Consider the following 13781-nt stretch of genomic DNA (forward strand, 5'->3'; position numbering starts at 1 on the left):
CCAACCCTTGCTGCAAGAAGGAAAGCATGACTCCGATCGAGCATCTTCGGGGGTCTTCTCGGCGAGAAGAGCACCACTCGACGAACAGGTTCCACTTCGAGGCGTAAGCACGTCTTGTAGACGGTGCACGTGCCGAAGTGATGGTGTTAAGTACCTCAGGGGGTAAGTCACCTAGAACCTCCGCGTCCCGTCCAGGGGCCAGACATGGAGTTTCCAGAGGTCTGGACGCGGGTGCCAGAGAGTGCCCCGTCTCTGAGAAAGAAGGTCCTTCCTCAGAGGGATGGGCCAGGGAGGGGCTGTCGCGAGGAGAGAGAGTTCTGGGAACCAGGTCCGGTTGGGCCAGTAGGGCGCAACTAGCAAGACCTGCTCCTCGTCCTCCCTGACTTTGCACAGTGTCTGTGCAAGTAGGCTCACTGGGGGAAACGCATATTTGCGCAGGCCCCGGGGCCAGCTGTGTGCCAGTGCGTCTGTCCCGAGTGTTCCCTCGGTCAGAGAGTAAAACAACTGGCAGTGGGAGGTCTCTAGAGAGGCATACAGGTCTACCTGAGCCTCTCCGAACTCTTTCCAGATCAGCTGAACCACCTGGGGGTGGAGTCGCCACTCTCCTGGCAGCGCAGCTCGTGACAGCTCGTCGGCCACACGGTTGAGCACACCGGGAACATGAATGGCGCGAAGCGACCTCAGATGCTTCTGACTCCAGAGGAGGAGATGGCGGGCGAGTTGCGACATGCGACGGGAGCGTAGACCACCTTGACGGTTGATGTACGCAACGGTCGCAGTGTTGTCCGTACGGACCAGTACATGCTTGCCCCGTAACGGCCCTTTGAGGCGGCTCAGAGCAAGGCGTACTGCCAGCAACTCGAGGCAATTGATGTGCCAATGCAGATGGGGTCCCGTCCAAACCCCTGACACTGCATGCCCGTTGTACGTGGCACCCCAGCCGGTGGCCGAAGCATCTGTGAATACCACAGCATGCCGGGACACTTGTTCTAGGGGCACTCCTGCCCGAAGAAACAAAGGGTCCGACCACGGGCTGAAGGCTTGGCGGCACTCCTGAGTGATTGGCACCCGGAACGTGCCGTGTAGCCACGCCCATCTCGGGACTCGGCCGTGAAGCCAGTGCTGAAGCGGTCTCATATGAAGCAGACCGAGCGGTGTTACAGCCGCTGCGGCCGCCATATGCCCCAGGAGCCTCTGAAAAAATTTCAGTGGGACCGCTGTCCTGCCGTTGAAAGTATTCAGGCAGTTCAACACCGACCGAGCACGTTCCTCTGTGAGGCGTGCTATCTGTTCGACCGAATCCAACTCCATACCGAGAAAAGAGATCCTCTGCACTGGGGCGAGTTTGCTCTTTTCCCAGTTGACCTGAAGCCCCAACTGGCTGAGGTGACTGAGCACCAAGTCCCTGTGTTCGCACAACTGATCCCGAGACTGTGCCAGGATAAGCCAGTCGTCTAGATAGTTGAGGATGCGAACACCCTGTTCTCTCATGGGAACAAGGGCTCCCTCCACGACTTTCGTGAAGACGCGGGGAGACAGGGCGAGCCCGAAGGGTAGGACCCTGTACTGGTATGCTCGACCTTCGAACGCGAACCTCAGGAATGGCCTGTGTCGCGGAAGAATCGAAACATGGAAGTACGCGTCCTTCAGGTCGATCGCTGCAAACCAATCTCGGGGACGGATGCATTCGAAAATGCGTTTCTGCGTGAGCATTTTGAACGGTAGCTTGTGGAGGCTCCGATTCAAAAGACGCAGGTCCAAGATCGGTCGTAACCCGCCGCTTTTCTTGGGTACAATGAAGTAGGGACTGTAGAACCCTGACCTCATATCGGCTGGAGGGACCGGCTCGATCGCGTCCTTCGCCAGTAGGACTGCGATCTCCGCACGCAGGACAGGGGCATCGGCAGCTTTCACTGTAGTGAAGAGGATGCCCCTGAACTTGGGGGGGCGCCGGGCGAACTGAATCGCATAGCCGAGCCTGATGGTCCGAAGGAGCCAGCGAGACGGACTGGGGAGCGCTAGCCAGACTCCCAGAGACCGAGCAAGCGGCACCAAGGGGACCACCGGCGTACCCGCCGCGGGGCAGCGAGGTGGAACGCAGGGACGCGGCCCGGGGGGCTCTCTGTATGAGGCGGCCCGAAGCGGGGTCACAGTGTGCTGTGCAACACTTACCTGCTTCCACAGGTGGACAGAGGGAGCAGTCGAGGTTTTGTCTGCCTGCTGCTCGCTGCTGTCCGCTGGCGACAGAAGAGGTGGATGAGAGTGGTGAGGTTCTTGCCCTCCCACTGCCCTCCGAGCCCTCTTCGGACCCGGAGATAGAGGAAACTGCTCTTTTATTGAAAATTTGGGTACCGCTGGTCGTTGGGCCAGCGGCGGAACAAAAAGGGGAAACAAAAGATTCTCCACCCGGCCCTCCTCCGGGGGAAGGAGCGGTGCGGTCACCACCTCCTGAAGAGCAGTCCCATCCATCTCCGGGTCGCCCGTCCTAGGGCCGCTTGGACTTGGCCTTGCCACCCTTCTTTTTAGGGGGTGGCGGGACGGGCTGGGCACCCCGCCCGCGACCGGCTCCACGACGCCGCTTGGATGGAGGCTGCTGCTGCGGCGTGGGAGCGGGGGCGGCCGCAGGGGGCGCCCTCGGCGACGGGCAGACTGAGGTGCCGCCGGCGGTGGGGGTGCAGCAGCTGACCGCCTCGGCAGGATGTGACTAATGGCCTCAGACTGCTTTTGTACAGCCGAGAACTGTTGGGCAAAGTTCTCGACCGCGTCGCCGAAGAGGCCGGTCTGGGACACGGGGGAATTAAGAAACCTGACCTTGTCGGTTTCCCTCATGTCCGCGAGACACAGCCAGAGATGGCGTTCCTGGACCACCATGGTGGACATCGCACGACCCACTGACCGCGCCGTAACCTTCGTCGCACGAAGCGCGAGGTCCGTCGCGGTACGAAGTTCTTGTAGAACTTGCGGATCATGACCACCCTCGTGTAGGTCCTTCAGTGCCTTGGCCTGATGGACCTGCAACAACGCCATAGCGTGTAAGGCAGAAGCGGCTTCCCCACAGGCCTGATAAGCCTTGCCGGTAAGATCCGACGAGTGCTTACAGGCCCGGGAAGGGAGAGACGGCTCCCCCCGCCAGGTGGAGTTAGGGCACAGTTGCATAGCAACGGCCCGTTCCACAGGGGGTATGCGCGCATAACCCTTCGCCGCTCCGCCATCAAGGGTGGTGAGGGAGGAGGACCCACCGACACGGTTTCGGGCAGTAAAAGGTGCCGTCCATGTGCCAGTGAGTTCTTCATGCACCTCCGGGAAGAAAGGCACTGGGGTGGGGGACTGAGAACCAGCCCTTGCCACCCCGAGAAACCAATCGTCCAACCGCGAGGGCTCGGGACACGGTGGAGGATTCCACACGAGCCCGACCCTGTTGGCGGCCCGGGAAAGCATAGCCATCATTTCCGGGTCTGAATCGGGCACAGATGTCACTCCCGAAGGAGGCAGCTGCGCCGAATCGTCATCCCCGAAAGTATCAGGCTCACCCTCCGATGCAGCGATCGACATCTGGTCGTCATGGGGAGCTCCGAAGGATACGGATGGTACACACCTCTGGGGTGGTCCACCGCGTTCCCCCGGCAGCTCTACTGGCTGCGGAGTGCACGAGGGATGAGGGTTCCTAGGGGGTTGGTTCCCCGAAGGAAGCGCGCTCACCATGATCCTCAAGTCACCAGTCCCAGCGCCCGAAGCAACCCTCTGAGGAGGATTGGAACGAGGCGCCGGGACCGGGACTCCACCCCTTTGCAGGAAGTGGAGTCTCGACCGCAACTCCGCGACGGTCATCATCCCACAATGGGTGCATGACTCGTCCACAAACGCCGCCTCAGCGTGCCTTAAGCCCAAGCACGTGATACAGCGCTGGTGACCATCCCGAGGCGCCAGGTAACGACCGCATCCAGAAACACACAAGTAGAACGACATCTTTAAAAAGACGCGAACTACTCGTGTAAGCTCTTTCAGGAACTGCTCTTTCAAGTGCCGAAGCACGCAGGGGAAAGCCGCTGCAGCACAGACAGGGAATGTGCAGCCTGTCGTGTGCACTCTCTTTGGAGATGCCGCTCTTACCAGCCGTGAAAACAGCTTTTCAGCGCTCTTTAAAGCGCACCGTACCAGCCGTAAGAACGGCTTTCACAGCTGACACACAGCTTTCTTTGCTCAGTGGGCAAAAAAAGAAAATAAACAAAAGGAGAGAATCGGCCCCGCTGCTGTGCTGTTCCACCTGCACCAGACGAGAGAGCAGTAGAGAGAGCTGGCTCGTTCCTTTCACACTCGCTCGTAGATACTACCATGTGTAGTTCGGCTCCGAAGCGAAAAGCTGAAGATGCAACGCACCTGCTGCTCATTATATACCCGCGCTGCGAGGCGAGCAGCTGATGCATATGATTGCATGCCAATGTGCATTGGCTCGTTTAGTTACACTCGAAGTAGATTGGCCTCTCTAGCGAGATTCCTATTCGTCGGTCATCCGACGTACGTCGAAGTGACCGACTGAATGGGAACATTAGTGTTTGAGGGAAGCTCAGGTAAATGTAGGAGGACATGTGCATTAAAGACCATCAGCATCAGAACGAAGGAGAATCTGTGCGTTTGTCGTGATTGATTTCTGCAGTTACTGATGTCACAAACTTGATGTCGGTCATCAAAGTGTCATCAAGCACATGTAGAAACTGTTAAGCTCCCCAGTATATCAGTCAATACGGCATATTAAGAAGGTCAAGTTAAGAGCGGTTTGTGGCGTCTGAGAACGAGACTGTGTCAGGACTTGTTTTAGGCTGTTATGAGGAGTTTAGCTCACCTGAGGAGTTTAGCATCGAAAACTGTCTCCACATCTTGAAGGACTGTGGGCAAGTACTTCAGAGCGGCCACCTACACACACCCACACATAAGAAATATTTTAAATTGTATAACATTATAAAACTATGTGACAAATCACATATAAAATATTAAAAGAATTTTAAATCATTTTAAATAAAAAATCATAATATAAAAAGAATATATGTTACAATAAAATAATTTATTATAACATTTTATATAATATACTGTATATACATATTAAAATTGGTAACAATAAGGTCTAATTTGTGAACAGTTAACATGAATTAAAAATGAGCGATATATTTTTACAGCATTTATGAACCTGTTAATTGTTCATTTTAGCTGACAGATACAAATTTTTATTTAATAATGCATTAATAAATGTAGCAATTAAAATTAACTAAGATTAATAAATGCTTTCAAAGTCTTGTTCATTGTTAGTTCATGTTAACAAATGTAACCTGTTACACATATACCCATATTATATCCATTATAAATTGTGTATATATACATATTTAATTATTACAATCGTATTTTAAAAATATTTTGAAAAATGTAAAACAATAATAAATGATTAATTCTAGGTCACTAATCAATAAAGCTAAATTGTGACACTTATCATGTGAACTCACGACTAAACTGGCTCGATTATACATTTTCAGGACTGACAGCTGGTAAACCCAGAACCTAGTGATCCCAGACTTTTGTACCTCACTGCATCCTCAATCATTTAATGTGTGAATTATGCATAATTTAATTGAATTTAGTAATAAATACAGTAGTAAGGCACTCAGAATGGACACACGTTCATACCTGCTGCAGTAGTGTAGTGGTGTAGTCACTTTTCATCAGGTTATTGATGGACTCAAATAAACTTTTGAGAGATTCTTCAAACTCGGCCTGTTCCTTCCCTTCATACAGTCTGAAGAGAGATAGAGAACGTTTGTGAGCAGTGTAATACATCTCACATCACTGTATCGCACATCAGCCATTAAACCTGCTGGTTTGGAATGTTTTAAATACAACTAAATATGCTAGACAGAAGCAACACAACTCCAGCGGTGTTGCCAAGTCCACGGTTTTCCCGTGGAACTGGACTAGTTTAAAGGTGCCCTAGAATTAAATATTGAATTTATATTTGCATAGTTGAATAACAAGAGTTCAGTACATGGAAATGACATACATTGAGTTTCAAACTCCATTGTTTCCTCCTTCTTATATAAATCTCATTTGTTTAAAAGACCTCCGAAGAACAGGCGAATCTCAACATAACACCGACTGTTACGTAACAGTCGGGGTGTACGCCCCCAATATTTGCATATGCCAGCCCATGATCAAGCCATTAGACAAGGGCAGAACGTCTGGATCTGTGCACAGCTGAATCATCAGACTAGGTAAGCAATCAAGAACAATAGCGAAAAATGGCAGATGGAGCAATAATAACTGACATGATCCATGATAACATGATATTTTTAGTGATATTTGTGAATTGTCTTTCTAAATGTTTCGTTAGCATGTTGCTAATGTACTGTTAAATGTGGTTAAAGTTACCATCGTTTATTACTGTATTCACGGAGACAAGAGCCATCGCTATTTTCATTTTTAAACACTTGCAGTCTGTATAATTCATAAACACAACTTCATTCTTTATAAATCTCTCCAACAGTGTGTATGTTAGCTTTAGCCACGCAGCACAGCCTCAAACTCATTCAGAATCAAATGTAAACATCCAAATAAATACTATACTCACATGATCCGATGTATGCATGCAGTATGCATGACGAACATCTTGTAAAGATCCATTTTGAGGGTTATATTAGCTGTGTGAACTGTGTTTATGCTGTTCAAAGCAAGCATGAGCTCCGGGGGCGGGGGAGCATGAGAATTAAAGGGGCCGCAACCTATATATCGGTGCATAGTTAATGATGCCCCAAAATAGGCAGTTAAAAAAATGAATTAAAAAAAATCTTTGGGGTATTTTGAGCTGAAACTTCACAGACACATGCAGGGGACACCTTAGACTTATATTACATCTTTTAAAAAGAAGTTCTAGGGCACCTTTAACACTGTTTCCACGGGTTGAAGCGATTTACCAGAGGAACCCCAACAAAAACGCAGATTTTTACCCCCTGGAACGTGATTGGGCTAGTTTTGAGTAGCAATTGGGTGGGATTTGTTGTGAAAACCTGGCAACCCTGAACTGCAATATCAAACTGATACTGGTTAAGATCAAAGTGGATTTACTTTGGCAGCAGAAAACAGCGTCTTCTCGACATGAACAACATGAACCAAACTCTTCCAGTCTCAGATACAACTACAGTGATTGAGGGCAGGGCAAAGGAGACATAATTTATGGACAGCCAATGAAAACCATAAGCTGCATTATGCAAATTTGTTACAAACCTATAGGAAGTAAGACTGGAATTACTGGCGACTCGTTTCGGCAGTTCAGAATTGCTTCTTTCTTTTGGGACACAATAACTCCATTTATCATGCACTTCGATCTTTGAAACTTTGCAGACCTTTTACATTCACAAACAGCTCTATTACACACTACATAAAAGGTAATATCTGAACAAGCATAACAGGGGCATTTCAACCGCTTAATGCTTTACTGCAAAGCATCTAGTCAGGATAAAGAGCGCGATGAGCCTAGTTAGTTTGTGGTTCGGTTATGGCATTGTTCAGTAGAAACCACATCTGTTTCTGAGAGAGATCTGGCTGTGTTTCAAATGACCGACGCAAAGGATAGTGTGGCAGTAGTTCTGATAGTGACTGAAACTTTCTTCAGTCACATTTTAGACACAGCCCAAAGATTCATCTCACTCCCTCCGAGACCCTCATGCTCTTCTTTCATGGTGTTTTCTCGCTCTCTCTCCTGTCTCTGTCCATCAGGTCAGTTGTGTGGAGATCTGTCTCTCTCTCTGGTTTATCTCTTTGTCTGTCTGTCAGGAGTAACTCGGCACAGATGTTATAGTCGGTGGGGTTTCTGAGGGTGGAGATTATGCTGTAACACACGACAGTATTTACCGCGGTACCGCTGAAGAACAGACGTGATTACTGAAGCATTGTTCCTCTAATCCACATGAGAGCCACAGTTAATACACCACCTCCGACCCCACACACACGCACACACTATAATAAACACACACACTCACAAAACAATGATGCATACTGTATATTTATGCATCAAAACAAGTAGATGTGCATTTACTAGAATTAGTAAACCTACAGAGAAACACAAACGCATACAAACCGACACACTTCATCCTCAACAAAATCACCTAAAAATAGTTCTAACAGCAAAAAACACTTATGCAAAGACATTATATATTCATAAAACACAACAAATACACACGCCAGCAAACCACCGTAAGGGTTTTGACAAAGTTGCTCATGCTGCCCAAGGCTAAGCACACACACACACACACACACACACACTGGGTTAATCCTGATGGAGAGCCATTAGAGCATAAAAAAAACCACTCAAAGAGATAAAACACACAAACAGCACAGAGAATGTGTGAGAAGATGAAAACCCTTGAAGAAACCACCAAATACACAAACACACAAACATGGTTCTGGATGCTGATTGATCAACACAACATTCCAGCAGTGTTAAACACACACTGATGTCATCTATTAACCATTAGATCTACTGGTGCATAGATTCACAAACTTGTTTGTCAGTCCTCTGACCTAAAATATTTACTTTAGTTAATATTTCAATAATTTAACAACACATTTGCATGTTCTTGGTTCTCTGATGGACTATTATCATTAACTAGAACTAAAATTATTTAAAACATTTTGTTAATTAAAATTAAACTGAAATAAAATATAAATGAAATGTTGCCTTTGCAACAAACTAAAATAAGTTTAAGTTTAAGCAATAAAATAATCGGTAACAAGGTTCATTATTTAAACATTAGTTAATGTACATGAACTAACTATGAGCAATACATTTGTTACTGTATTTACTAATCTTCGTTAATGTTAGTTAATGAACTAATGAAAATAAAAACTAAAAGCATTTTCAAAATATGAATAAATACTTTATATAAATAATACTAAAGTAACTATTCTGATGTCAGTAATGTTTACAGGTAAACAAATCAAATATTTCATAATTTTTAGCATATTTCATTATTTATTTTTCTATTTATTTAAATGTAACATTTTTATGATTTAATTTATCTTTTTAATCAACACAATATCTGTTTGGGAAACCCCACACTAGTGGAAGGACGACATGAATCAATTTAATTCAGAAAAAAAAACCTAAAACAGAGCTTGTTTGATTTAACTTTTCAACACATTTAAAACAAAAGAGCAAAAAATATACTATAATCTATCCTAAGCATTTAAAATGATGTTAAAGGACAGAAACGTTCTCTAAATTGAAGAATAACCCAAATATCGAAATAATAATTATTTCATGAACAATTTGGGGTAATTTCCCCATCCAATACCTCTTTTCAGCCATCTAATATAAAGGATTTATTACATTTCGAGAGCATGCACCCGACCCAGGCGTTCTCACACCCACATGGTGAAAACACTCTTTGCTCTGGGAATATAACGTCTGCGGTTTAATCTGTAAGTATCAGAGAGTTATTTTAAAAGTGCAGAGCAATGACGCTTTCCATCAAACTCCATTATCAGAGCGAATCGCCTCCTGCCGGGACTGAATCCAGAGCAAAAACACTCCTGCTGAGAGCCTTCGGACTAATAAACACTGAAAAATGATCTGGCCGTGATGGGGCTGCATTTCTAGAGATCTTAGTATGCATCAGTGTACTGCATTAAACAGAGTAGTTAATATGAGAGAGAGAGAGAGAGAGAGAGAGAGATGGATGGATGGATGGATGGAACATGGATGGAGGAAGGATGGATGGAACATAGATAGATGGAGGATGGATAGATGGATAGAGAGACAGACAGAATGTTGAAGATTGACGGATGGACGGATGGATGAATTGAGAGACAGACAGAATGATGTATGGATGGATGGATGGATGATGGAATTGCACATCAGGAATTTAAGAAAGAAAGAAAGAAAGAAAGAAAGAAAGAAAGATTATTGCATTGCATAATTAAAGTGCTTATTGTGATCAAATGCTGTTTGCAGTGAGACTGATCTGTCGCTTTCTCCTGACGGTCATTAGTGCGCACACACACACACACACACACACACACACACACACACACAAACACTCACACTCATTAAGATTCATTCAGCAGCTGTTTTGGCATCAATGGCTATTAGGCAAATTAATGATGCAATCAGCTGCTACACAAACCTGATGACTGAACACACTGTACAACATACACACAGTTTGTGAACCGCAGACTCATCTGGCAACACAATTTCACGTGCCGTTGTCGCTGCATTTTAAAACGTGCCAGAACATTAATAACACAATGCAAGTATACAAACAACGCTACAGTGAGCATTAGAGAGACACTTTTCTATTTCTCCTCAAATAACTTCACAGCAGAGCAACAGTTTGAAGAGAGTCTTGTTGAGCAAGCTGGTTTAAGTTAGTTAATGAATGGTTGAGATGTTTATGTCAGCCATATAAAAGGATGCACACTTGGCAATCACTGCTGATTGTGTGTTTGCATAGTTAAGTGTGAAACTATCACAGCAATGGCAGTGTGAATGAGCATCAGCCACAGCCTGTGTTTCTGCAGTGCCGCTCGATGACGGCATCCAGGGGCCCCACAGGCAGAGTCATAAATCACAGGCAGACACGAGCCCTTAATGACCGTCAGGCACCGCTGTTACACTCCTCGACAAAACGCCACAGACAGAACGTGCTGGAGGACATGCGACCCTGTCAAAACCCCTAAAAAACGACCACGGCGCCTTAAAAACGTCTGCCTTAATCTCAGCCCAAAGCAGCTGGACGTTCATTTCCGTGAGTTTTGTTTTGTTTTCAGCCCACGTTCAGATGAATGAACAGTCACGGACTCCGCTCTAGCAGGCTACTCATCACAACTCTTTCTTATTGGGTTTCTTGCTGTTTTCAAGAACACGAGCAGGTCATATTTCAAGCCAAATTCAAAAGGAAAAAGTGAGAAATATTTTGCATAAAAAAATAAACTGTATCCCACAATGCAATGCACTTCCAGTGTGTCAAAATTGAAAATATCAATGGCAACTGCCTCTTTTGATTAGACAGTCAGAAAACTTTACACATAATAGGAAAAAAATCATGAATAATAAAATGAATTGAAAAAATGCAAAATAACCGCATTTACATCTGAGACAATAACTGGACGGCAATCTCTTAATTAAACATAATCAGGGTCAAAAGTTCAAGGTCTTTATTTTTTTTTTAGATTTTCATGCATAAAACTGATCAAAACTTACTGAGAGTAGAGCATTCGGGAGCGGACGATGAATTTGAAGATGTACTCGAGGGCTTTGAGCGTCCTCAGGATGGGTTCACAGGCCTCTCCTCGACTGGACACGTCCAGATATTTCTTCAGCACGGACATCAACTTCCTACAGCACACAGAAAGAGAGAGTTTGTGTGTGTTCATGAGGTTTTGTAGGTACAGTAATCACCAATAACTCTCTACATAACTTAAACTAAATTAAAGAGTTAGTTCACCCAAAAATGAAAATTGTGTCATTAATTACTCACCCTCATGTCGTTCCACACCCGTAAGACCTTCGTTAATCTTCGGAACACAAATTAGGATATTTTTGTTGAAATCCGATGGCTCAGTGAGGCCTGCATAGCCAGCAATGACATTTCCTCTCTCAAGATCCATTAATGTACTAAAAACATATTTAAATCAGTTCATGTGAGTACAGTGGTTCAATATTAATATTATAAAGTGACGAGAATATTTTTGGAGCGCCAAAAAAACAAAATAACGACTTATTTAGTGATGGCCGATTTCAAAACACTGCTTCAAGAAGATTTGGAGCATTATGATTCTCCTGTGTCGAATCATGATTCGGATCGCGTGTCAAACCGCCAAACTGCTGATATCACGTGACTCTGGCGCTCCGAACCGCTGATTCGACACGCTGATTCATTTGTGCTCCGAAGCTTCATAAAGCAGTGTTTTGAAATCGGCCATCACTAAATAAGTCGTTATTTTGTTTTTTTGGCGCTCCAAAAATATTCTCGTCACTTTATAATATTAATATTGAACCACTGTACTCACATGAACTGATTTAAATATGTTTTTAGTACATTAATGGATCTTGACAGAGGAAATGTCATTGCTGGCTATGCAGGCCTCACTGAGCCATCGGATTTCAACGTTCCAAAGATTAACGAAGGTTTTACGGGTGTGGAACGGTATGAGGGTGAGTAATAAATGACACAATTTTCATTTTTGGGTGAACTAACCCTTTAATTAAACTACAAAATAAAGACACTTTAAGACAGAGATAAGACCATACACATAAATCATCTAGAACACACTAGTAATGCAATATGTCAACATTAATGCTACTATGACATAATCTCATCATCTAGGACCTATTCTGCCTTTTCCATGTTCATCTTTCTTTAGTGTGTAAAGTTGCTGTTTGAGCATGAAAAATGTCTGCAAAGGTCCAAAGCACAAAGTCCCTCCAGCAGGAGTTCTTCTCTATAACAGTGTCACTGTTTCTGAACTCCCTTAAAACGGCTCCAATGTATTCTTGAGTTTTCTTCCAGGAATGAACACATCACAGTATTCCTCATTTAAATAATTCCTGCCAAAGGCATACGCAGAATAAAGGGGCGGGGCCTGGTTAAGTTAGTTAGTAGTGTGTTGAAACTGGCAGCTCGAAGCGCTTGACCAATCACAACACACTGCTCCAGCTGACCAATCAGAGCGCACTGAACTTTTAAGAAGGTGGGGCTTCATAGAGACAGGAACTAAACTGTTACTGACAGACTGCTAAGAGAGAAGCTGCAACTATGACAAAAATGGGAAAAATAATGTGTTTTTGAACATCCAAGCATTAAAACCTGTTCTAGTAGAGCCCAAAAACAAAATCAAGATGGGCATAATAGGTCAAAAAAGGCCATTATAGGTCATCTTTAATCATTTGTGTAACTGATATTCATTTACATTTTAGACTCACACACACATACTGCCATCTAGTGTTTAGAAGCACAATGAAAAGCTTTTGACTTACTTGTAAGCCAGTGTGGCACTGAAATGTTGTTTGATATAGGCCTCCAACACGGTGTTAAAATGCTGAAACTTTCTGTCGGCGATCAGACCGATGATATAGATCTGAGAAAGAGAGAGACACTCATCTGCAATGCATCAATTATAACTGTGGTTCCTAACTAGGGTGCTGCAAGATGGCTTATTTTAAATAATTTAAGACAAAATAAGCTTAAAAATGAGCTATATTTAAAAATCAAGAGAAATCTCATTATGTGTCTTATTTTAATTTGCTCCTCCGACAATTAAAGACTAAGAAGACTGGGATTTTGTGATTTCTAGACTTAAAATAAAATATAAAATGAAATCTTAAAAAGTTATGAAAATGTCTATCTAAGTCAAGCTCTAAAAATTGCTGATAAATGTCTAGTTTAAAAAAAAAAATTTACTTATCTTATCCTGTATTCATAAACGACTGGAAAAGTCATGCAAATTCATTGGACATAAAAAGCTCCAAAGAACATTCAATTCTTGAAGTTTTAAATGTAATTATTAAAAAAAAAAGAATATATATACTTAAAAAGGATGGATGGATGGATGGATGGATGGATGGATGGATGGATGGATGGATGGATGGATGGATGGACTCATAATCTATAATTTAGGGACTAGAATCTGTCAGCAGAAGTGAGCTAAATAGGACAAAACCTCCCTTTAGGGACATTTTGGAGCATCCTCATTTTAGAAAAGTGATTCATAAATAATGTTTTTTAAGTTTTCTTGCAGGGTTT

The 13781-nt window shown here is 44.4% G+C and overlaps 1 protein-coding gene across 2 annotated transcripts in view; it reads right to left on the bottom strand.

The window, feature by feature from the left end:
- Positions 1-13781, bottom strand: part of LOC125266842 (dedicator of cytokinesis protein 2) — a 114083-nt gene that overhangs the window by 78548 nt on the left and 21754 nt on the right. For both annotated transcript variants that reach the window (XM_048187918.1, XM_048187917.1), the window contains 4 exons: positions 13016-13116; positions 11240-11374; positions 5674-5782; positions 4841-4911 (listed from right to left, as the gene is read on the bottom strand). In XM_048187918.1, coding sequence (XP_048043875.1) covers positions 4841-4911; positions 5674-5782; positions 11240-11374; positions 13016-13116 — 416 coding nt within the window. The remainder of the gene's footprint in view (positions 1-4840; positions 4912-5673; positions 5783-11239; positions 11375-13015; positions 13117-13781) is intronic.

The sequence above is a fragment of the Megalobrama amblycephala genome, linkage group LG4, assembly GCF_018812025.1.
Source record: "Megalobrama amblycephala isolate DHTTF-2021 linkage group LG4, ASM1881202v1, whole genome shotgun sequence".
Lineage (NCBI taxonomy): Eukaryota > Metazoa > Chordata > Actinopteri > Cypriniformes > Xenocyprididae > Megalobrama > Megalobrama amblycephala.